Below are 26,171 nucleotides of genomic sequence, written 5' to 3' on the forward strand. Positions count from 1 at the left end.
GAAAGATCAGCTAGAAGAAGTTACCTTGTAGAGAGTTCAGCTACAAACAAATCACCTTGTAGAGAGTTCAGCTACAAACAAGTCACCCTGTAGAGAGTTCAGCTACAAACAAGTCATCCAGTAGAGGGATCAGCTAGAAGGATCACCTTGCAGAGAGGTCAGCTACAAAGAAACCACCCTGCTTCATCTTTTCTTCTTCCTGTAGTAAAGAAAAAAATGACAGGTTAAAAAGCCCTAAAGCCGGCTATAGGCTGGCTTTGGGGTATACAAATACAAAAAGAAGTGAAATCTAATCCAAAACAGCCAAGCTGTAAAAAAAGAGTGCGGCCCTGAGAAAGGCTATGGTGAAAAAAGATGTGAAATCCAAGGTGGCGGCCAAGAAATGGCTGTGATGGTAGGTTAATGGTAAAAATTTTAATAACAACAATTCAGTGAATTTGGTGCCGCTTGGTCTTGGCACAAAATTTACTTGAATTGTCGTTATTAAAATTTTTACCATTAACCTACCATCACAGCCATTTCTTGGCCGCCACCTTGGATTTCACATCTTTTTTCACCATAGCCTTTCTCAGGGCCGCACTCTTTTTTTACAGCTTGGCTGTTTTGGATTAGATATTTATATTGCCACTCTTTACCCCAAGCTATACAAATTATAACCCTGCCTACATGTTTATTTGATAGCATCAAGCACAAACATTGAAAATCACTTCCAAAATAGAGAAATGTAAGTTACAAAAAATATGCTTTAAATTTAAAAACAAATACAAACAAGTATTTTCACACCAGCAGATATATAGTCTTGTAGGAAAATAGTCATTTAGTAACAGCGTAAGCTGGGTTTGTATCCATTTTGGTGGTGTCAATAGTGGCATAAGATGGATTAGCATCCATTTTGACATCACGATCCATTAAGACAAACTGACTATTTTCTTGCATAGCATTTTTCATTTTCACCTCTTTTTCTTTATGTTTACACCACTTTTTATAGCACAAAATAGCAATGATAGAAGTAATTGGCACAGTAACAATAAATGTAGCCACAACACAAATAACAATTATCACTCCAGTTGGAAGCTCATCATCATCATCATCAACTATAAAAACAGTGACACAGTCCAATGTAATAGCTTTAAGTATTATACAGTACATCAAATGTACTTATTGTATGCAATAAAATGTGTACAGAACCTGTCTAATAACATGCATTCTCACAAGAGCGTAGAACTGAGTACACTGCAGCTCCATATAATAAACATTTCCATATAATATTATGTGACCGGATCTGCAAAAACCCAACACAATCGCACAGTTTTCAATTTCCTGTTTATTAAATATTTATGATCTACTTAATATGGCAATAACTTTGTGAGTTACAACCCTATAAAGTAGCAAAAGCAGAAAAATGGAAAAATAAATTACATATGCTTACTAAAACGGTTGTAACTTATGAGCAGAATTACATACAGAGTTTAAATTTGCACTATTGTGTTTTCCATGAATAAGGGAATAGATAACTAGGTAAGCTTGTTGTTGTATCACCTTTCTTCACAAAGGCAAAATAAGTACAGAAAAACCAATCATGTACTATCGTTTCAACGTGATGTAATCAAACACCCATAACTTGCATATCCTTGAGTCTAATGCAACGAAACAAAGATTTTCAAATTCCTCTTGAGTAGTCTTCATAATTTCTTCAAGATTTTACCATGCAGCCAAGTATAGTAATGTACGTACATAAGGCTCAAACTATAGTACGTTCGTGTTGAGCTGAATCCTGGGTTGTTGATTAAGAAGCCATACAAGATCAAAGGCTTGAAACATGATGTTCATGATGCATTTATTCGTAAGCTCATGTTACGGGCGTGCACTTAATTGTCAAAAATATGGCGTCCAGTGCAGCGTCAGTGAGTGCGGAACAAAACCCTCTTGGAAAGAGGTTAAACAACCAAACAAAGTTTCTACTCATGAAGCTATGGAACTACTTTGAGCAAGAAGCGAATAAGTCTAAAGTTTCCGTAAATGTGAAGCAGAGAATCTCGAAGGCCACTGGTATTAAATATCTTCTTTGCAGCTGGGTTTGGTATTCATTTCGCCACGTAGGGATTTCAGAGTCATCTATTGTAAGAGTGAGATGGAGGGAGTACCAAAAGAAAGGCGGGTTTTCTACACCAAGAAAAAGGTACAAAAGCAGTTTGCAAGAGCCTGCTCAATTCATCTAATCATCACGGCAGGTACAGACGTTCATGAATCTGTGTCAATGCAGACAGTTTCGACCGGGATGCAATCAGGCAGAAGATACATTCGTTGTATGACAAGAAAGAAAATCTGTCACTGTCGAAGATTTTAGAACGCTCGAGCCTTTGGTTTTGTTACTTCGTATACAGTCAAAACTTCGGAATGATGGTGTTTTCTCCGGGGGGAGAACATCACTTAGGAGGATATTAAAGGATATGGGTTTCAAGCATAGAACAATTAATGACAAGAGGTTAGCATTACACCAGTTTGTGTTTTAATTTTACTACACATACATACAGGGTATACTATGAGCAGCCCCACATAGTCCATCAGCGTCATAAATATTTGAGACAAATAAGACGCAACAGAACTGAAGGGAAACCAGTGGTGTACTTGGATGAGACTTGCGCCAATGCTCATGATGGAAAGTCCAGAGCCTAGGTAGAGGCTGATAAGACTACTGGGGTGACTATAGGAGGAGTCAGGTTGGTTAAATAGCTTTCAAAATTCTGCTTGTTCAACCTAATTTATACATAGCAAGCCATCAGGTAAAGGAGAGTGCCTTATTATCTTACATGCAGGAGGCAAAGATGGATGGGTTCCCGGTAATTTTCTATGATGTGAAGTATCCATTAAACACAGTTGTTCTCTCAGGTTGTGATTGGATTTTTAAAGCCAAGAAAAGATCTGCAGCTGATTACCATCAAGAAATGAATGCAAAGAATTTGGAAAGGTGGTTTCAAGAAAAGTAACTTCCAGCATTACCAGCCAATTGTCTGATTGTAATGGACAATGCCAGTTACCACTGGTAGGTGTTAGATTTGTCAACTGTAAACATTACTGTGTTAACTGCAGTCGCCACTTGGAGGAGTAACCAAAGCAAAAGTGGCGAAAAGCACAGCTGAAAGAGTGGTTAGATAAGAAACGTAAGGCAGTGTGTATATACTGTCACTGTTTCAGTATGTGACTGTATGATGATTCACAGGTATAGCATATCCAGAAAGTTCACTGAAGAGAGATCTGTGGGAAGTCATCAAACGAGCAAAAACTCCTCTAAGATATGCTATAGATGAGATAGCTGGAAGTAAAGGTGTGTTAAGTGTATACATTGCGGCTCTGACATTTTTCTGATATGGCTTTTTCTGGTATACTGCTGTGATTCCAGTTCTTTCGGCTAATGTAATAATAGGCCATGAAGTAGTCAGACTACCAGTTGCACACTGTGAACTGAATCCTATTGAGATGGCCTGGAGTCAAGTGAAGGGACACGTAAAGCAGAACAACAAGAGGTATATCAACATTGTTATGGACATTGTTATAGTTTGGCATCTGCTTAGGTTTACTTTGACTGAAGTTAAGGAACTGGTTTATCAAGGATTTGAGGCTGTTACATCTGAGAGGTGGCAATCTTTGATAAAGCACGTTCAAGAAGAAGTCGAAGATCATTACTGGGAACAGGATGGACTTCATGAGGAATTTCTAGAACGATTCCTCATTCACATCAGCAGTGATAGTAGCGATGGTAGTATTAATGACTCCTCCACCACCAGCAACAGTGAGTCCGAGTCTTCTTGTGAGCTTACTTCATCTGATGTAAGATAGTTTGATATTTACAATACTAGTGTTACAACTTGTATGTTGTTCCACAGGAGTCATCGGGTGGCTGGGATTGAACTCTGTAAAGTACATGAAAAAAACAAAACAGATGAAGTGTAAGTGCATGCACTTTCAAAGTTATCGTTGCTTTATTATGTTTGCAGAAGGTGAACATACCAGACATTGTGTATGTTGCTAAAGTATTAATGTATATTTCTATAACAATTCACTTCAGGTATATATTAACAGAAGTAGCTACAACTACGAAGCCTTTTGAAGCACATACCGCTAAATTCGAAGATGTTCAAGTTGAGGTGCTGAAGCTACAAAGCAAGCCATGGACTACTGAGCTGGCTTGTTATAATTATTGGAAACTTTATACATTGTGCATAATGTATTATTTACCAGATAGAACTTCAAGAAAGTATTCTGCTTACAGCACCCAGCAATGGTGCTTATCAATAGAAAATGGAAAAAGACTAAATAAAATAGATAAACCTTAATTCTTTATACAAACACTAATAAATATACTACAACTAACTTATCACAGCACAACTTTCTATCCTATGACAAACTTAGCCATGCGGTACACAAGGAATAATACACTCCATATATAAACAAGTGAATTTATTAGAATCACTTCAGTTGGAATAATAGGTTAATGAGTTGTATTATGACTTGTAGCTGGCTGCTACTAGAGTGTAAATTCTTGGATTCTGTGCTCATTAGAAACTATATTTTAAACAGTTAGATTAATTGTTGATTGTTAGTTTGATCGTTTCTATTTATTGCTCGCTGACAGATCTGTCAGTGCAGGTAAGATCAGTATAACTGCATGGATAGATTACTAAGACAATTATAAATATAGCTATAGTGATATATAGCACTTCACAGTGTAGTTTCCTGGGGATTGCATTATCCAGTCATAGTTTGGACAGCTTTGAAATGCAACATCAGTAGCCTGTTCAGCTATTAATAGCTGACAATACGGCCGCTAAGACTTGAATAGTCTTCTCTTTTGTTACCTATGAAGCAAAATGTGATACTGTAATGTTAATAATAGCAACATATTATAATTGCAGTTCTGGAGGATTGGCTAGGAACGGCGGTTAGCTACTCATGGCTGATGCTGATCCGGATAGAGGCTGTAGCTACCTGTAAAATATACAAGCATTGTTAATATGTAGCTAGCTATTACAGATTACAGTATATAAGTTCAGTTGATACATCATGCTTTGGTGTGCTTCGTAAGGTACAGTAGCTACAGTGTACGTATACTGTGTACAAACGTAATAAAGTATTAGCTACAAAGTAGTTCGGAAAAATTAGGACACGTTAATGACTACTGTAAACCATGCTACGTCAAGACTCATACTGTACATGCTAACCATATGAAAGTCAACCATGAATTCCTGTAGCCACAGTGTCACATATTAAATGCAACCTGCCACGCGTGCTCATGTGGCCACACGTGTATCAAGAAATATGCACGTGTAGTGCGTGTGAATAACTGTTTCACGCGTGCAACAAGACATGCATTCTGATGCGTGTACACTAGGCTAAGCTTGCGTGCGCATGCTTCACTCCACGCGTGTGGAAATCACACAAAATGTGCATGCTGTGAAGTTATTTTTGAGCTGTACTGTAGCTAAGTCGGCTGCAGTGATCCGTCACAAACAACTTATAGTTAGCTATACATCATTGGATGCATGCATTGGTGGTCCACCCAGCAGACCACTTTTGATCGACCAAAGTTGATCTGAGTGGTCAGAGGTGCATGTGGTCAACCAAGTTTGGGCCAGGCCAATTTTGGTCAGGTCGGACCAATTTTGGATGCCAAAAATGGTCCAGGCGGACCAAATTAGGTCGACTGAAAATGGTCTGGCAGAACCGATTTTTGCCCCGGACCAAACTTTCATTACAGGAGATGTTAATATCTGCCGTGGTATCTATCAGGGTGATAGTCTGTCACCATTACTATTTGTTTTGGCTCTGATGCCAATTTCCACTCTGTTGAATCAGTCAGGGAAAGGATTTCAGATTGTTACTAGTCTACCCAAACTGTCCCATCTCCTTTATCTTGATGATCTGAAACTGTATGCAAAGAGCCAGGCTGAATTAGAACACAGTGAGGATATTTAGCTCATCAATTGGTATGGAGTTTGGCTTGAGCAAGTCTGCCACTATATCTATTGAATGTGGAAATTTGTTTCAGGTGAAGGCATAGCCTTGTCTACTAATGAGGAAATCTCTACTATAGATATGTCAAAAGCATGAGTAATGGCATCAAGCATGAGTTAGTGAAATTTACTGTGACCTCTACTTTTAAGAAGTGTTTGAGATGTCTGCTTCGATCGCATATTAATGGATGGAATTTAATCTCTGCAATCAGTGTGTGAGCAATTCCAATCCTCTGATACACTACTGGTATTGTTAATTGGACCCAATCTGAGTTGAAGTCTTTAGATACATCGACCCGCAAGCTGTTGACGATGCATAAGTGTTTTAGTCAAATTGGAGGTATGTTACAAGCTGTTTATCGCAACAATTGGACAGCCTAAAGTTGCCAAAATTGGTAACTTTCGGCTACCAAAAGTTGCCAATATTGGCAACTTCAGGCCACCCAAAGTTGCCAATATTGCCAACTTCAGGCCGCCCAAAGTTGACTATATTGGAAACTTCAGGCAACACAAAATTGCCAATATTGGCAACTTTTGCGTTTCTTTGAGCAAACACAAATGATGCTCAAAAGTATCCAAACTTTGCAATAAATGTACTTTCTTTTATAAAAGATGATAGAGAGTTTGATTGTGGGATTCGGTTATCCACAATTGGTAATTTTGTGTGACAAATTCTTAGAACTGCCAAAAATGGCAATTTTATAAAAGTGTATGCAGTAGCTGCTGTTTTTGGCAATTATAACAACAGTCTAAAAGTTGCCAGTTTTGGAAACTTTGACACTTACAATTTACCGGTATTAAGCATGAAAGTGAGCATTACAGTGTTAAAGTTCACAAAACTGCTAACTTAACTAGAGGCTCCTCAAGAGGCTTTCACACCGTTGGCCAAACGTAAATGTAAGAGGACCATTAAAAAACGCATTAGATATGGACAACATTAATTATAATTCTGTTTTGAAAATGTACATCAACTGTAGCTAGTTGTAAATAATATTTCTGTTGAATCTTAAAGATATGTAAATTGTAGAACAGTGCATTGCAGCAGTAATCACCATATATATCGTACGGTTTAGATATACATTGAGCCAGCAGGCATGAACTACAATAATTATAATGCAGAATAGGTTATTCTACATTTGTGTTATGTATATTTTGCTGCCAAATTTGGCAATATTGAGTCAAACCTTTCACCATCTTTTTGGTGAACTAGATCACAAAAGCTGCTAATCCAGTTGCCAATTAAGTCCAAGTTCTCAATTTTCTTAGTTAAAATTGAGATGTATTGCTGCAATGCAGAATAGATAGGTACAAGCACAGTTTGTGGATGTTCAAGCTACCAAATTTGGACTATAGTTTTCAGTTTTGGGGCAACTTTTGGCTTGCTTCCAAAAGTAGCCTAAAGTGGAAACCTCAGAAAATTGCCGAAACTGGCAATTTGTAAGCAATACAATAGTTTTGCAACTTTTAAAGTTGCCAAATGTGGAAACTTTTATTTGCAAGAAATTGCCAGAAGTGGTAATTTTAGTATGCATGAACAGTCCAATAGTAGGCATCAAATTTTGCCATTTTTGCAACCTAGATCCCACAATTGATTTATTCATTGGTCTTCATTAAAAAGACTACATTTGTTGCCAGAATTGGTAGTTTTGAGCACCATCTTAAACTGCCAAATTTGGAAACCATCAGCAGTTTCAGGCTTGGCAACTTTTTGATGGTTTCCAAAAGTTGCCAAAGTTAGATAGAAACTTAGTTACCAAAACTTGCCAAAACTGGCATATTCTTAGCAGTCCTATAGCTTTGCATTACACTGCTTTATAAAGTTGCCAAAAGTGGTAACTTTTGTTTGCAAGAAGTAGCCAAAATTGGCAATTTTTAGGCTGTCCAATAATTTCCAAAATTGGCCTTGTAACATACCTGACTGATGGTGAAAAACTCTCCGTTCTAAATCTACTCTAGAAAACAATCATTTTAATTTGTGGAAATCCAAGTCATTACATGTTCAGTTTTTGTGAGATATTCAAGGTGAAATGGACATTACTTTGCAATGGTCGTGGCTCACTTCAGGATCTTTAATTCCAGTAACTGAGGGTTTTATGCTCACAAGCATCGTCATGATGAGGTAGCAACAATGGTGTATTGGGAATTAGCCAGATTGGAAAGATTTGCTGTGATATCACAATGATGGAAGCACAAGCCCGTATGACAACAGAAGCAAATTACTGTGGGATTTTACAATTGAGACAGACCACCACCTTACTCCAACAAGCCTGACATTGTTTGTCAGCAGTAGAAATCATGTTTATCTTATAGATGTTGCTGTTTCTGGTGATGGACATATGGCTTCTAAGTTTCAAGAGAAGATGCAGAAGTACACAGACTTGAAATTTGAAATTAGGAAGATGTGGCAGCAACCAGTAACTGTGGTACCCATCATTCTAGGAGCATTGGGATCCATTCTAACTTCACTTACAAACTCTTAGAAGCTGCTGGGACTATTCAATAAACGACTAGTGTTAAGGATACAGAAGAGTGTACTGTTAAGCTGAAATGTTGGTGACATTCAGGGTTTTTCTCATAACTTTGATGTATTGTGATTATTTGTTACCAAAATAATTATACAACCAAGTACTAAGAATAATAAGAAATGCAGTTAAAATTACATCAAATAAATAATAATGAATAAATAAATAAATAAATAATGTTTGAGAAAACTACAAGGCCTAAGGCTTCACACTCACCAGGAATAGAATCCATGTTGAACAAAGAGACAATTGAAAATGGGCGGGTGTTTTTGTAGAGGTGATAGAAATGGTAGGACGATTCTATTTAATGCTGATCAAAACACCTTAGCATGTGACTGGTGTTCCATTGTGGGTATGTATTCGCTTGCCCATCGATCAGGAAGAGATGACGGGTTGGAAAGCAGATGTACAACGGGTTAGTGTTAATTAGTCAGGTCAAACATTTTTATCAGAGCTGGTTGTTTACAGGTGACTTATTAAATACCGCTAATAGTCAGTTTCATCGGCCTGTTGGAGAAATGAAACTTGCAGGATAGCCAATGTAAGAAGGCTGGAAGTCCCTTATAAAATAATGTACAATCGAAATACTCTAATAGAGCAGTCACTTACCCTAATACAGTAGGTTGCAAAAGAAAGTTTACATTTTGTAATTGTAATTACAGTGTGATTACTAAGTAATTACGCATTTTTGTACTGTAATTACATTTTGACCGTAATCCATAATAATGCAAAAAAGTGGTTTTTCACCAGCCATATTTACAATAATTATATTTATATTTACCAATAGAGCATAATTTGTAATTACACTTTTGTAATTACGCTACTGCAACGTAATTACAATTACAAAATGTAAACTTTTTTGCAACCTACTATATAGCAGTCAGTTTCTAACTTTTAATTTTGTTGTAACAGTCACATCTATGGTTAATTACCAGCTTAGAAAACTATGCTGGTGCCTTGCAATTACATAATACTGTTATATGTGACTATCTCTGGGAAAACCAGTCTTATTGCCCATTTAAAAGTATTGAGAAATGTTAGTTTTAAATATTCAGAGTGTTGTAGCTGGCCAGTGGTGGTAGCTACGCATACCAAATTTTCACACGTTTTACAGCAATTTCTTACCTTCCAGTAGCCAACAGCTAAGTTTCCTGCCATTTTAGATAATTTTTAAACCAAGGTTGTCTGTATCAGGCGAGCTCCAGAAGGGTGGGAGGCAGGGGCCCTGGAAGGTGGAAAAGATGGTGTTCAGAAATTGAAAAGGAATGTGTTGGGATGAATTAGGCCTAGTTATGGACCATTCAGGGATCAGAACTGGCTAAAATGAAAGGAAATTTACAGCACAGGTGATTGTCCAACACCACGCAGCTGTACAGCCACACACAGCCATCTCCTGGTTGACCAGGGCTCCATCAAGACTCCAGACCACTTGTACGGCTCGCCACTGTGCTTTAAAAAAACAGCCAGCGAAAGCAGACCACTTTACTCTGGTTGACTGTGACAGTGAAAATTGATAGTGCATTCATTAAGCTTTGTGTTTGTGTGAAAAAATCAAACTTCCTGTCTTGGGCGATAAGAACGGTTTTCGCAGATCCAGTCACATACAACTGTGTCACGTGAGATCACATGATAATGCTAATAATACAAAGCTGGTAATTCCTTCTTCTGGCTGTTTTAAGTAGCTATCAGTGTTTCTTGGTGTGTTTTATGTCTGAAAATGGTAAGTTAGCTGTTCTGGTGTACCTAGCTATAAAAATCTATAGTTGTAATACAACTGTGTCATGTGACATCACGTGATCACACTAATAATATAAAGCTGGTAACTCCTTTCTCTAGCTGTTTTAAGTAGCTATCAGTGTTTCTTGGCGTTGCATGGCTGAAAATGGTAAGTTGGCTGTTCTGGTGTACCTGGCTATAAATCTATGGTTGTATGTGACTGTCTCTGAGAAAACTGGTCTTATCACCCATTTAAAAGTATCGAGAAACGTTGGTTTTAAATATTCAGATTGTTGTAGCTGGCCAGTGGTGGTAGCTACGCATACCAAATTTTCACACATTTTACAGCAATTTCTTACCTTCCAGATCATCCACTGAAGATGTAGCCAACAGCTAAGTTTCCCACCATTTTAGATAGTTTTTAAACTGAGGTTGTCTGTATCAGGCGAGCTCCAGAAGGATGAGAGGCAGGGGCCCTGGAAGGTGGAAAAGATGGTGTTCAGAAATTGAAAAGGAATGTGTTGGGATGAATTAGGCCTAGTTATGGACCATTCAGGGATCAGAACTGGCTAAAATGAAAGGAAATTTACAGCACAGGTGATTGTCCAACACCACGCAGCTGTACAGCCACACACAGCCATCTCCTGGTTGACCAGGGCTCCATCAAGACTCCAGACCACTTGTACGGCTCGCCACTGTGCTTTAAAAAATGCAGTTAGCGAAAGCAGACCACTTTACTCTGGTTGTGACAGTGAAAATTGATAGTGCATTCATTAAGCTTTGTGTTTGTGTGAAAAAATCAAACTTCCTGTCTTGGGCGATAAGAACGGTTTTCGCAGATCCAGTCACATACAACTGTGTCACGTGAGATCACATGATAATGCTAATAATACAAAGCTGGTAATTCCTTCTTCTGGCTGTTTTAAGTAGCTATCAGTGTTTCTTGGTGTGTTTTATGTCTGAAAATGGTAAGTTAGCTGTTCTGGTGTACCTAGCTATAAAAATCTATAGTTGTAATACAACTGTGTCACGTGACATCACGTGATCACACTAATAATATAAAGCTGGTAACTCCCTTCTCTAGCTGTTTTAAGTAGCTATCAGTGTTTCTTGGCGTTGCATGGCTGAAAATGGTAAGTTGGCTGTTCTGGTGTACCTGGCTATAAATCTATGGTTGTATGTGACTGTCTCTGAGAAAACTAGTCTTATCGCCCATTTAAAAGTATCGAGAAACGTTGGTTTTAAATATTCAGATTGTTGTAGCTGGCCAGTGGTGGTAGCTACGCATACCAAATTTTCACACATTTTACAGCAATTTCTTACCTTCCAGATCATCCACTGAAGATGTAGCCAACAGCTAAGTTTCCCACCATTTTAGATAGTTTTTAAACTGAGGTTGTCTGTATCAGGCGAGCTCCAGAAGGATGAGAGGCGGGGGCCCTGGAAGGCGGGCAAGATGGTGTTCAGAAATTGAAAAGGAATGTATTGGAATGAATTAGACCTAGTTATGGACCATTCAGGGCTCAGAGCTGGCTAAAATGAAAGGAAATTTACAGCACAGGTCATTGTCCAACACCATGTAGTTATACAGCCACACACAGCCATTTCCTGGTTGACCAGGGCTCCATCAATACTCCACACCACTTGTACGGCTCGCCACTGTGCTTTAAAAAAGCAGCCAGCAAAAGCAGACCACTTTACTCTGGTCGACTGTGACAGTGAAATTTGACAGTGCATTCATTAAGCTTTGTGTTTGTGTGAAAAAATCAAACTTCCTGCCTTGGGCGATAAGAACGGTTTTCGCAGATTCAGTCACATATAATATATTGCACCACTGGGAGTAGCTTATTTTTCTGACCACAGTGTGCTAGCTACATAGTATATGCCTTGCCTTGTTGTTGGTTTGTCCCGTTTGTACATGTACTTGGTTGTATGTGACGTGGTCCTAAATAAACAAATAATGTTCTCGAAAACTGTGAGGTATAGAGACATGAACAAACCAGGGATAGATTCGTCTGTGAAGGAAGGCACAGACGTATAATAATTACACCCGTTCGTGCTGATAACTTAAACGTATGCGTGATTCTATATAATGCCCAGTGCTTAATTCCAAATTACGTGATGGAGAAGATTAGCGAATGTCTGCAGAGTGATTGCAGGAGAGCCAAAGGCCACTTTATATGTAATCAACAAGATTACAAGTACATATATTTTAATGTTTGTAACTGTGTATTTTGTATCCACCATATGTGCTCCAGGCGTCAGTGAACAACCAGCTGATACCAGCTCGGATACCAGCTGATGTGCAGACAGCTGTTCACTTGAAAACAGCAAAGTAAAGAGCATGTTTCAATGTTTTACTTATATTGTACATCTTCATCCTTTACCTGGCTTGCTAGCTGGAATTATTTTTCTACTATAATAATCTGCAATCAACAAGAAGATGCATGGCTGCATATACAATAATGTGTAACTAGCTATCTCCTGTATGTTGTATACGCATAGTATTATAGACTGTGATCACTGTGCCAACTAGTGCCAATGCTACACCGCTGATTTACTGGCACATCACCAGTGCGTGGCCTCTAGGTAGCTATGTACAACAGAGTCTATTGTGCCATAATATTATTAGCTTGATCCCTCTACAGGGTGACTTTTTACATGGCTGAATGCTCTAAAGGGTGACTAGGTTGTAGCTGATCTTTCTACTAGGCGGGTGACTTGTAATATACCTGAACTCTACAGGGTGGTATTTTGTGGCTAAACTCACAACATGGTGACTTTTGATTGTAGCTGAACTGACTAGGGTGCGTGACTTGCTAACAGAATTCTATATAGGGTGATTTGTTAGGAGCTGAACTCTTTACATGTTGACTTCATTGCAGCTGATCTCTCTACAGGGTGACTTGTAACAACTACAAAGTCATCCTGTAGAAATTTCAGCTACGAAAAAATCACCCTATAAAATTTTCAGCTACGAACAAGTCACCCTGTAGAGAGATCAGCAATGATCAAGTCACCCTGTAAAGATACCAGCTGCAATTAAGTCACCGAGTAGAGAGTTCAGTACCAAACAAGTCATCCCATAGAGAGTTCAGCTAAACAACAAGTCACTCTAGAAAATTCAGCTAACAGCAAGTCACCCTGTAGAGAGTTCAGCCACAAACAAGTCACTCAGTAGAGAGTTCAGCTACAAGAAGTCACCCTGTAGAGAGTTCAGCTACAACAAGTCACTCATAGAGACAATCAAGTCACTATGTAGTGAGTTCAACCACAAAAGTCCACTCTGTAACAATTTTAACTACAAACTATTACCCTGTAGAAAAATCAGATTCAATCTAGTCACTATGTAGAGAGATTAGCTACAATAGAGAGATAAGCTACAATCAAGTCACCTCATAGAGAGTTCAGGTACAAAAACAAGTTACCCTGTAGAGGTAATTACAAGTCATCCCATAGAGAGATCAGCTACAGTCAAGTCACCATGTAGAGAGTTAAGCCACACATAAGTCACCCTATAGAAATTTCAGTCACCTGTAGAGAGTCCAGTTACAAGTTACCCTGTAGACTGTTAATTCAGCCTAATGTAGCTGAACTCTGTACAGGGTGATTTGTTTGTACACATAGTTGAACTCTCTACATGGTGACTTATAATTAATTGTAGCTGAATGCTCTAATAGAGTGACTTATTACATGTTCATAGCTGAATGCTTTAATAGACTATGTGTGCACTAAAGCATGGCACTTTATTATTACATCATTAAAATAGTGCATCAGCCATTTTTTGAGGACAAAAATGTATATGCTCTATGCTAGGAATTTTTTTGAAAATGTACATAATGCGAAGTAATCATGTTAATAAATAGAGTAGTAAAGTAAGTTACAAGATAAAAGTACATAAATACTTATTCCAAGGCGAGTTATTCTGCTTAGGGGAGCTTTTTGCAATGGAATGTTTGATACTTTTGCCCTTACTTTCCCCCAAAATTCCTTGTAAATCATTGTGACATTTGAAGCCATAGCAACTTTTTACCGGACCACACCTTAGTGGGTACAGGGTCTGTAGGGTGACTGCACTATTAGAGTATCTTGATCACACACTCGTTACATCTAGTTGACTTTTGTAGTACACTGTATAGCTCAGTGGAGCTGATCCCTTGTAAATCTCTGAGAGGCTTTTTAAAAAATTAATCTATCTATACACTTGTTGCGATCTAGGGCGTGGCACTCTATAAATCATTTGCTCCCAATAAGATGCCATTATTGAGGGCAAAAACATTTACACTAGGATTTTTTTTTTTAAATGCTATTGCAAAGAATTGCACTGAAAGATAGACTATTGGTACTACAAAGTGAGTTAGAGGTAAAAGTACATAACAAACTTATTCCATGGCGACTAATTCTGCTTAGGGAAGACTTTTGCAACAGAATGTTCGGTACTTTTTCCCTCACTTTTCCCAGAAATCTGAAGCTGTAGCAACTTTTTGCCAGACAACGCCTTAGGTCGTAACACGTCAATATACTCATTAGGTTGTAACATGTCAATATACTCATCCCATTAAACAGTTTGCTTGGTACGTAGGCATGGCAAGCAATACCTTTTATTAACAAAATTTGATTGTGAGTTTGTTACACATGGTTGGTATTTTTGTTATAACTGCATGACTGTTAGTGCAATTCATTTCAAATCACAAAATGTTTACACTATGACGGTTACTCCATCTACAGACCGATTTTCAAGTTATTCCATATCCTGTGGCCGTGACAAAGACTCATTTTTGTATTTTTCAAAAATTGCGTGTAGTTAACTCACTTAAGCTTGTTGTTTATCTAATGTGTACGAGATTTATACTGTAAATGTACTGCATTATGCTTTTATCGCCCTCTAAATTTAAAGTAAATTAACTAAAGTACACATGAGTCATAGTGATTTTTCTAAGTGGCGCTAAAAGAACAAGAAGAAAATAAATGAAAAAAATGAACTTTGAAGGTGCATATCTCAATGATGACTGGGCGGATTCAGCTTAAGTTTGAAACAGGCAGGTCCAACCCTGAGAGAGTTTATACAGATAAATTGGTTAATTTTCTTTTAGAAAGTTTTGAGCTATGGACACATGAAACAGTGTTTTCTTAGTTCCAGTAAAATACACACTTGACTGTTGCGTGCCCGCTCCTGCATGACTCACTATCGTGTGTCCTGATGATCGTGTGATGGCATGGGAGATGAAATTTAGAGTGCAAGAGGCTGTGACTGATCACTATAAAAGATGACAATCCAAAGGAATAAAAATGTCATGTAAGAATGTTATGGACATCTGGTTTGCACAAGTTATTTCAGTGTGGGTATAATAACCAATGGTGGCAGAATTTATGTCGATTCATTGCACAATTTAATAGTTGGCAAGTGTAAGCTGCATAAACAGCAGTATATAGGTGAACAGATAGTATGTACGGGTGCACAACTACATGGCTGTATACAGTAATTATAAGCCCAAGGGCACATTTTGTGCATGTTGTATTTGTTCTCTCCATCATGCTGCATGGCGTAGCTTTGTCTGCATGTTGATCTCACTCCTGGAAAAGGTTTCAAATTGAGAACTGGGGCTTCCTTAACAAAGTACAGCACCACAATTTCAAAAGTATGAATTATTTCATGAACTGTGAAATACAAATTGTGACCATTTCAGCAAAAACCTACCTAGTTTGCACAATATCTGGATTTCCTTTTATTGTTTCAGTATCATTTACAGGTATGGATTGCCAAAGTTTCAGCCTATAATGGTAGGTGTTTGTGGAATTATAGCACTAGACAGTAGGAAGTGCAAATAAATCGATTTGTACAGTGACTATAATATTATATTGAAAATAAACTACAGGAGCTTAAATTCCAGCTATAGCTTCTGTTAACATGTTGGTTGCTGGGGCCCACCCATGGAAATAGTGGCAACCACCACCATTTATGGAGGATCAAATTACATATATGTGCTCATATCAAGACACACGGTAGCGTGTCGTGCGGCCCAAGAAGCCGGCGCGCAACACCCGTGAGTATATTGACAGGAAGAAAGAAAACGCAATTTTCGCACCTCCGTAGCTCTGTGCTGCCTTGATAAAACAAGACGATTTTTACTGTGGACACTCCCTCCAACTTCAGCACTCCACATTCCAAATTTCAGCTTAATCACTTCACGCGTTCCCGAGATATGCGACTTCAAAAATTGGCTTAGTTTCTTCGGTTTTTTTTCTTCTTATTTTGCTTCCTCTTTTCGCACACTTACAAAAACTGCTATAAAACTCGAACACCATATTCGATTGCCTTAAAATTTGGCACACAGAAGGGGGATATAAAGGCACATCTCGGTACCAACTTTGGCTAGAATACGATAAGCAGGCAAAGAGTTATGAGCGATTATTCACGAAAAATAACACCAATATGTTGTCACGCCTACAGCGTAAACTGTGTATGGGAAGAAGCTAAAAATCCATGGGTGAATAGGTTAACTATTGAACCTCAAACCTTTTGTGGTTTGAAAGAAATCGAGCATAAAACCAGGAAGATACAACAAAAAAACCAACAGTGTGTAACAATTGCGCAATCGAGATTAGCTATTAAAAAATGACTGCTTGCCACGCCTACTAGATAAACCGCTTAGGGTAATGCTTTGAAAATCACTGTACAGATGGAGTAATCATCTTAGAAAGGCCCTTCAATGGTGTAGAAGAATCAGACTTAAATCCACGGAGTTATAACACGAAATCCAACTTGGTGCAGCAAGCGCGAGATCGGGATACTCTAATAGAGCAGTCATCCTAATAGAGAATTCTAGAGATCAGTTAGGAACAAGTAACCTGTATAGAGATCAGCTACAAACAAGTCACCCTGTAGAGAGATCAGCTAGAAGAAGTTACCTTGTGGGGAGTTCATGCAACTATGGAAAGAGATAGTTCAGCTAGAAGAAATCACCTTGTTGAGTTCAGCTACAAAGAAACCACCATGTAGAGAGTTCAGCTACAAACAAATCGCCCTGTAGAGAGATCAATAGAAGAATTTACCTTGCAGAGAGTTCAGCTACAAAGAAACCACCATGTAGAGAGTTCAGCTACAAACAAATCGCCCTGTAGAGAGATCAATAGAAGAAGTTACCTTGCAGAGAGTTCAGCTACAAAGAAACCATCATGTAGAGAGTTCAGCTACAAACAAATCGCCCAGTAGAGAGATCAATAGAAGAAGTTACCTTGCAGAGAGTTCAGCTACAAAGAAACCATCATGTAGAGAGTTCAGCTGCAAACAAATCGCCCTGTAGAGAGATCAATAGAAGAAGTTACCTTGCAGAGATTTCAGCTACAAAGAAACCATCATGTAGAGAGTTCAGCTTGAAACAAATCACCCTGTAGAAAGATCAGCTAGAAGAAGTCACCTTGTATAGAGAGTTCAGTTACAAAGAACCACCATGTAGAGAGCTCAGCTACAAACTAGTGACCTTGTAGAGACATCAGCTAGAAGAAGTTCCTTGTAGAGAGTTCAGCTTGAAACAAATCACCCTGTAGAAAGATCAGTTAGAAGAAGTTACCTTGTAGAGAGTTCAGCTACAAAGAAATCATTTTGTAAAGAGCTCAGCTGCAAACAAATCACCTGTACAGAATTCAGCTACAAACAAATCACCCTGTAGAAAGATCAGTTAGAAGAAGTTATCTTGTAGAGAGTTCAGCTACAAAGAAATCATTTTGTAAAGAGCTCAGCTGTAAACAAATCACCTGTGCAGAATTCAGCTACAAACAATTCACCCTGTAGAGTGATCAGCTAGACGAAATTACCTTGTAGATAGTTCAGCTACAAACAAATCACCCTGTAGAAAGATCAGTTAGAAGAAGTTACCTTGTAGAGAGTTCAGCTACAAAGAAATCATTTTGTAAAGAGCTCAGCTGCAAACAAATCACCTGTACAGAATTCAGCTACGAACAAATCACCCTGTAGAGAGATCAGCTAGAAGAAGTTACCTTGTAGATAGTTCAGCTACAAACAAATCTCCCTGTAGAGAGATCAGCTAGAAGAAATTACCTTGTAGAGAGTTCAGCTACAAAGAAACCACCACATAGAGAGTTCAGCTGCAACGAAATCACCCTGTAGAAAATTCAGCCACAAACAAATTGCCCTGTAGAAAGATCAGTTAGAAGAAGTTACCTTGTAGAGAGTTCAGCTACAAAGAAACCATTCTGTAAAGAGCTCAGCAGCAAACAGATCAGCTGTACAGAATTCAGCTACAAACAATAACCCTGTAAAGAGATCAGCTAGAAGAAGTTACCATGTAGGGAGTTCATGCAACTATGGAAAGAGATAGTTCAGCTAGAAGAAATCACCATGTAGAGTTCAGCTACAAAGAAACCACCATGTAGAGAGTTCAGCTACAAACATATCCACCTGTAGAGAGATCAATAGAAGAAGTTACCTTGCAGAGAGTTCAGCTACAAAGAAACCATCATGTAGAGAGTTCATCTACAAACAAATCGCCCTGTAGGGAGATCAGCTAGAAGAAGTTACCTTGTAGAGAGTTTAGCTACAAACAAATCAATCTGTAGAAAGATCAGCTAGAATAATTTCACTTTGTAGAGAGTTCAGTTGCAAAAAAAACCACTATGTAGAGAGTTCAACTACAAACTAGTGACCTAGTAGAGGCATCAGCTAGAAGAAGTTACCTTGTATAGAGTTCAGCTACAAAGAAACCATTCTGTAAAGAGCTCAGCTGCAAACAAACCACCTGTACAGAATTCAGCTACAAACAAATCAGAGATCAGCTAGAACAAATTACCTTGTAGATAGTTCAGCTACAAACAAATCACCCTGTAGAAAGATTAGTTAGAAGAAGTTACCTTGTAGAGAGTTCAGCTACAAAGAAACCATTTTGTAAAGAGCTCAGCTGCAAACAAATCACGTGTACAGAATTCAGCTAGGAACAAATCACCCTGTAGAGAGATCAGCTAGAAGAAGTTACCTTGTAGATAGTTCAGCTACAAACAAATCTCCCTGTAGAGAGATCAGCTATAGAAGAAATTACCTTGTAGAGAGTTCAGCTACAAAGAAACCACCATGTAGAGAGTTCAGCTGCAAAGAAATCACCCTGTAGAAAATTCAGCCACAAACAAATTGCCCTGTAGAAAGATCAGTTAGAAGAAGTTACCTTGTAGAGAGTTCAGCTACAAAGAAACCATTCTGTAAAGAGCTCAGCTACAAACAAATAACCTGTACGGAATTCAGCTACAAACAAATCACCCTGTAGAGAGATCAGCTAGAAGAAGTTACCTTGTAGAGAGTTCAGCTACAAAGTAACGATTCTGTAAATAGCTCAGCTGCAAACAAATCACCTGCACAGAATTCAGCTATAAACAATTCACCCTGTAGAGAGAGCATCTAGAAGAAGTCACCTTGTAGAGTAATCAGTTACAAAGAAACCACCATGGAGATTTCTGTAATCAATATATCTATTATATATATATATATATATATATATATATAATTTGTACTTTTACTGATAAAATATTTTAAGTACACCCACTTCATCTTTTCTTCTTCCTGTGGAAAAGAAAAAAAGATAGGGTAAAAAAGTCCCAAAGCCGGCCATAGGCTGGCTTTGGAGTATACAAAAAGAAATAAAATCTAATCCAAAACAGCCAAGCTGTAAAAAAAGCATGTGGCCCTCAAAAAGGCTATGGTGAAAAAAGATGTGAAATCCAAGGTGGCAGCCAAGAAATGGCTGTGATGGTAGGTTAATGGTAAAAATTTTAATAATGACAATTCAGGTGAATTTTGTGCCAAGACAAAGCGGCACAAAAATTCACCTGAATTGTCGTTATTAAAATTTTTACCATTAACCTACCATCACAGCCATTTCTTGGCCGCCACCTTCGATTTCACATCTTTATTCACCATAGCCTTTTTGTGGGCCGCACGCTTTTTTTAAAGCTTGGCTGTTTTGGATTAGATATATATGTATACATTTAATTACCTAGCTATCCATCCTTCCACTGCACCAAGCTCTATGTTGCCTACTCTTTTTCCTAATGCTCATTTTTCCACAAAGCCAGTAGTATACATGACAATACACAACAATCATCCAACAAAAACACAATGACACCATAATAGCAAATGAGATTATATGTACATGAGATCATGCATGACATGACAATATATATATATATGGATCATATAATATATGATATAGAGAGAATGAGTTTGGATGAATAACGGGCAACTGAGGAAATCATAGGGTGGGCAGTAAGCTATTCCATAAATAGGGTAGATAAATGAACATAGCATTTGCAAGTGATGATAGCAAACCGCTAAGACACGTCAAATCGCAGCAATTGATCACTAGCAACCAAAATGACAGACAAAGCTATGTCATGAACTTTAATATTGGCATCAATTGATAAAGCATTACAGCTACATAACTAGCATCTAACTCACCCAAATTCCTCCAAATTTCCCCAGTTGCCCAAGCTTGCCATACGCCACATATAAAAATTATGATAGTATACAGACAGTAATATTATTGTAGCTAGTTATAATAATCACAGGTATGCATGAAGCAGATGACACATCCCAATGGTATGTATACAGCAAATTACGACAATATTAAATGAGCATACAACTAAATGAGAATGTATGTGTACAGATAGCGGTAAGCATCTTTTTAAGTAGTGTTGTTGCAGGACCAGCAGGGACTAATGCCTGAGAACCTATGAGTACCAAAGAGTATGCAAATATAGCATGAGTATAAAGGAAAGTGTAAATATAGCATAAATGTACACAGTAGGTCTTCCAATTGGTTGTATGCAAGTGTCAGATACCCTTATGCAGCAACAAATGTACACATGCATTAGTGAGCATTAAATGAGTCTGCAAATATCGCTATGCACTAGATGCAGCAGGTTTTTTTTGTGCAAGCATGTAAGCAGAACATAAATGTTAAAGCCCATAAGCAGCAGCAACAGTTGTATTCAAAGTTTGAATACAGCCCAGTACTATGCATACAGATATTGGTAAGCAAAAGTGAACTTACACCTAGAGCTATAAGCCTGCAATGATTTTGGACGTTGGTTATCACTGATCGCATGAACTACTGTAGCATAGATATGTAGCAGTTTATATTGTATGCAGACACTTTTCAAGTTTAAAGTACAAGAGTACTCTTGTACACACAAACACTATGCACTGACGAAGGCAAGTGCAACTGAGAACTGGAGGTATGTATCCCCAAAACAAGCTTATAAATGTTTAATTGCATACGAAAAGAATGTAAATAGGTTGCAGAGGGCACGGAAGGCTTGCAAAGAGCCCTAGACAATGACACCTTTCCTGCTGTTAAACCAGGGGAACACTATAGTAAGGTATTATTATATGTATATGGAGAGGGGATGTGCAACCTTGGTATGGATACATGCACCCAGCCTCCTACCTGCATGCAGCCACCAATGAACATGCATATGCCTGAGCATGGAGTTTGCCTGTGGAAAGCAACAGCTATTGAGATATATAGGTATGCAACAGTTGGTGTATACTGGAGATGTTACGAGTTACATAAGTAACCAAACGAAATATTTAATTGTAGATAGGTTGCAGAGGCATGGAAAACTTGCAAAGGGCCCTAGACAATGACACTTATCCTACTGTTAAACCAGGGAAACACTATAGAAAGGTATCAAGACACACGATAGTGTGTCGTGCGGCCCAAGAAGCCGGCGCGCCACACTGTGGGTACATTGACAGGAAGAAAAAAAACATCATTTTCACACCTTTGTATCTCGGTGATACTGTATCCGATTGGAACCAAATTTGCTGCAGAGTTGCCCGCCAGCTAGGGGAGCCCACATTCCAAATTTGAAGGAAGCCATTTCTGAGATACAAGCAGCCAAAGTTTCGGTTTTTTTTCTTGGTTTTTTTTCTTCATATTCTTCTTCGTGTTTTCACACATTTGCACAAATTGCTATAAAACTCAAATGAGTACTCCGATCGCCTTGAAATTTGGCACACAGAAAGGGACTCCAAAGGTGAATCCTAGCATCAACTTTGGTGCAAATCCGATGAATGGTTCAGGATTTATGACCGATTATTCGCGTAAAACAAGATCGATTTGTTGTCACGCCTACAGGGTAAACCGCTTCATGGAATGAGTTGAAAATTGCTATATAGATGGAGTAACCATCATAAGTGTGCGTTTTGGTGGTTTGAAAGGAATCGAGATAAAGACCATGGAGATATGACACAAAACCCAACCTGTGTCTCAATTACGCGATCGATTTTTATGAATTAAAAAGTATTAGTTTTTACGCCTACTAGGCAAACCGCTTAGAGCAATGCGCTGAAAATCGGTGTATAGTTGGAATAATCTTCATAGAAAGTCCTTGCAGTAGTACAGAAGAACTGGATTACAAACCACTGAGTTATGATTCGAAAGCCACTCCATGTATCAAATGCGAGATCAAGATACTCTAATAGAACAGTCACCCTAATAGAGCATTCAGCTAATTTATTTACTCCATTATAGAATTCCATTACATTACAAGTTATTCTGTAGGGAATTCAGCTGCAAACAGTTAATCTTATACACAGTTTAGCAAGAAGCAAGTCACCCTATAGAGAGTTCAGCTACAAATATATTGCTATAGTGTTTCAAAACATTACAAGTCACACTGAAGAGAGTTCAGCTACAAAGAAGTCATGCACCCTGTAGAGAGTTCAGCTACAAATAATTCACTCTGTAAAAGTTCTGCTACAAACAAGTCTTCATGAAGAGAGTTAGACAGCCAAAATCCTCCATGTAAAGAGTTCGGCTTTACTAACAAGTTACTCTGTAGAGAGATCAACTAGAAACAAGGGAGAGCTCATCTAGAAAACATCACCTTGTAGAGAGTTCAGCTACAAACAAATCACACTGTAGAGAGATCAGATAGAAGAAGCCACCTTGTATAGGGCTCAGCTGTGAAGTGATCAGCCTAGAGAGAGTTCAGCTAGAAAAATATCACTTTGTAGAGAGTTCTACTACAAAGAAACCATCCTCTAGAGAGATCAGCTAGAAGAAGTTACCTTGTAGAGAGTTCAGCTGCAAAGAAACCATCATGCAGAGAGTTCAGCTATAAACAAATCACCCTGCAGAGTGTTTGGCTACAAAAAATCACCCTGTAGAGATATTCAGCTACAAACAAATCACCTTGTAGAGTGTTCAACTAGACACTAGTCACCCAGTAGAGAGATCAGCTACAAGAAGTTACATTGTAGAGAGATCAGCTAGAAGAAATCACCTTGCAGAGAGTTGAGCTATAAAGAGACCATCCTGTAGAGAGTTCAGCTACAACAACATCACCCTGCCTAGAGTTCGGCTACAAAGAAACCATCATGTAGAGAATTCAGCTACAAACAAATCGCCCTGTAGAGAGATCAGCTAGAAGAAGTCATCTTGCAGAGAGTTCAGTTACAAAAAACTGCCCTGTAGAGAGTTCAGCTGCAAACAAATCACCTTGTAGAGAGTTCAGCTATAACAAGTCACGCTGTAGAGAGATCAGCTACGAAAAGATTACTGTGTACATAGTTCAGCTATAAGAAATCACTTTGTAGAGAGTTCAGCTACAAAGAAACCACCATGTAAAGAGTTCAGCTGCAAACAAACCACCCTGTAGAGAACATTCAGCTACAAATAAATCGCCCTGTAGAAAGATCAGCTAGAAGAAGTTACCTTGTAGAGAGTTCAGCACAAAGAAATCATCAAGTAGAAAGTTCAGCTACAAACAAGTCACCCTGTAGAGAGATCAGCTAGAAGAAGTTACCTTGTAGAGAGTTCAGCTGCAAAGAAACCATCATGTAGAAAGTTCAGCTACAAACAAATCACCCTGTAGAGAGATCAGCTACAAACAAGTCACTCTGTAGAGATATCAGCTAGATACAAGTTACCCTATAGGGATCAGCTACAAACAAATCACCCTGTAGAAATATGTGTTGGAAACAAATCACCATGTAGAGAGTTCAGTTATACACAAGTCACTCTGAAAAGATTTCAGTTACAAACAATGGGAGTTTCAGCTACAGTTCAGTTATGTATAAGAAGTCACCTTATTACCTACAGTATGATTATCTTTTATGGTTAAATATAGAAAAAAAAAGTTAGAAGGAGGCACCAAAGCCAGTTAATGGCCAGCTTTGTGACGTGCAATACAAAAAGAAGTGATATCTAAACCAAAACAGCCAAGCTGTAAAAAAAGATTGCGGCCCTCAAAAAGGCCAGGATGAAAAAAGATGTGAATCCAAGGTGGTGGCCAAGAAATGGTTGTGATGGTAGGTTAATGGCAAAAAAATTAATTACAACAATTCAGGTGAATTTGGTGCCGAATCCTAGTGCAGGAGGCAACGCAAATTCAACTGAATTGTCGTAATTACATTTTTTGCCATTAACCTACCATCACAGCCATTTCTTGGCCGCCACCTTGGATTTCACATCTTTTTTCATCCTGTCCTTTTTGAGAGCTGCATTTACAGCTTGGCTGTTTTGGTTTAGATTATTATATACATGGAGAGGGGATGTGCAACCTTGGTATGGATATGTGCGCCTCCTAACTGCATGTAGCCACCAATGAACATGCATATGCATGGCATGGAGCAAGCTTGCAGAGAGTAACAGCCATTGAGCTATAGGTATGCAACAGTTAGTGTATATTGGAGATATTACAAGTTACATAAGCAACCAAAGGAAAATAAGTTAATACCGAGCAGAAAAAAAATTATTATAACCAGTTAGTTCCAGGTATATGTGTACAAATAGGCATGAAACTTTAGTGGTTAATATTGTACCTGTGCAGTAATAAATTAGCATATGCTAGGATGGGCAAGCAACTGCAAGAGAGCAAGCAACTGAAGGAGAAATGAGGCATACAAGATGGTGTGAAAAATTGCTTCGCTTTGCACAGCTGAAGTGCAGCAGCCACACATGCGTGTTCAACAGCAGAAAGTTACTGCAATGTAACTAACTGGTGGCAAATTTCACATAAGCAAAGGTGGAAACGGAATAACCCAAGCACGTCTAAGAGCTGCCATGCTTAAGGAGATAATAGTATTACTAAAAGAAAGAAAAAAAGACACTGTTGACCATTGAAATGTATGCAAATACCGACTAGCTACATAATTAATGGCATAGAGTAGTGGGGGGTTGGTGTAGAAAGGATTGGAGAGTGATTACACATTTGTAGTAGGTCAATCATGGAAGTAAAATGATGTCAGTGACAGTAATGATAATGTAATAAATAACAGAATGGGATTAGACAACTGAGATGGTCACTGAATAGTGTAGCAGTCACATTAGCATGGTATATACTACATGCAAGCAACAGTTAGGACATGCCCGTCTGCAGAAGCAGTGATAACTTGCTATCCTATAGTGAAGAGCATGCATGCAGTGGCAGCAATGAAACAGTGGAAGCAAATTACTTGCAGCAGAGTTGCAGTTCAATAGTAACGGCAGCAGTAATAGCAGACATGCAGGAGCCATAAAATTCATGCTGCAGCGCTTTTGTACATCATGCGTTGCATATCATGCAGCAGCAAGAGCATGGTACAGTACTCCGCTAATCTCCGCACTCTCAGTAGATCATGCAATAGTGGCACCCTCAAGCTCACATCAGTGATTACATTTATGTGACCGCAATAATGTTTCACGAAGTTGCAATAAAATTTTTGTGCTGGAGCCATAATATACATGTAGCAATAGTAGCATTCATGTAGCAGCTGCAAACGGAATTGGGTAACTGAGGGGATTAGGTTGGGATCACTGGACGCTGTAGTAGCCACACTTGGGCAGTATCACGTATCAAACAATTGATGTCTGGGATATATACACTATAACGGAAGCAGTAGTAATGGTGGAAATAGGCATGTGGTTGA

The 26,171-nt window shown here is 38.5% G+C and overlaps 1 protein-coding gene and 1 long non-coding RNA gene across 5 annotated transcripts in view; one reads left to right on the forward strand and one right to left on the reverse strand.

Annotated features, from left to right (window-relative positions):
• Nucleotides 1-663: 663 nt before the first annotated feature.
• Nucleotides 664-26,171, reverse strand: part of LOC136254686 (uncharacterized) — a 123,657-nt gene continuing 98,149 nt past the window's right edge. For all 4 annotated transcript variants that reach the window (XM_066047401.1, XM_066047402.1, XM_066047403.1 and 1 more), the window contains one exon: nucleotides 664-1,094. In XM_066047401.1, the coding sequence (XP_065903473.1) occupies nucleotides 814-1,094 (281 nt within the window). In that variant the 3' untranslated portion in view covers nucleotides 664-813. The remainder of the gene's footprint in view (nucleotides 1,095-26,171) is intronic.
• Nucleotides 3,090-3,750, forward strand: LOC136254449 (uncharacterized). The gene is made up of 4 exons (XR_010700490.1): nucleotides 3,090-3,161; nucleotides 3,221-3,325; nucleotides 3,425-3,524; nucleotides 3,573-3,750. It is a non-coding gene; the product is annotated as an uncharacterized lncRNA (long non-coding RNA).

This window comes from Dysidea avara, chromosome 4, assembly GCF_963678975.1.
Source record: "Dysidea avara chromosome 4, odDysAvar1.4, whole genome shotgun sequence".
Lineage (NCBI taxonomy): Eukaryota > Metazoa > Porifera > Demospongiae > Dictyoceratida > Dysideidae > Dysidea > Dysidea avara.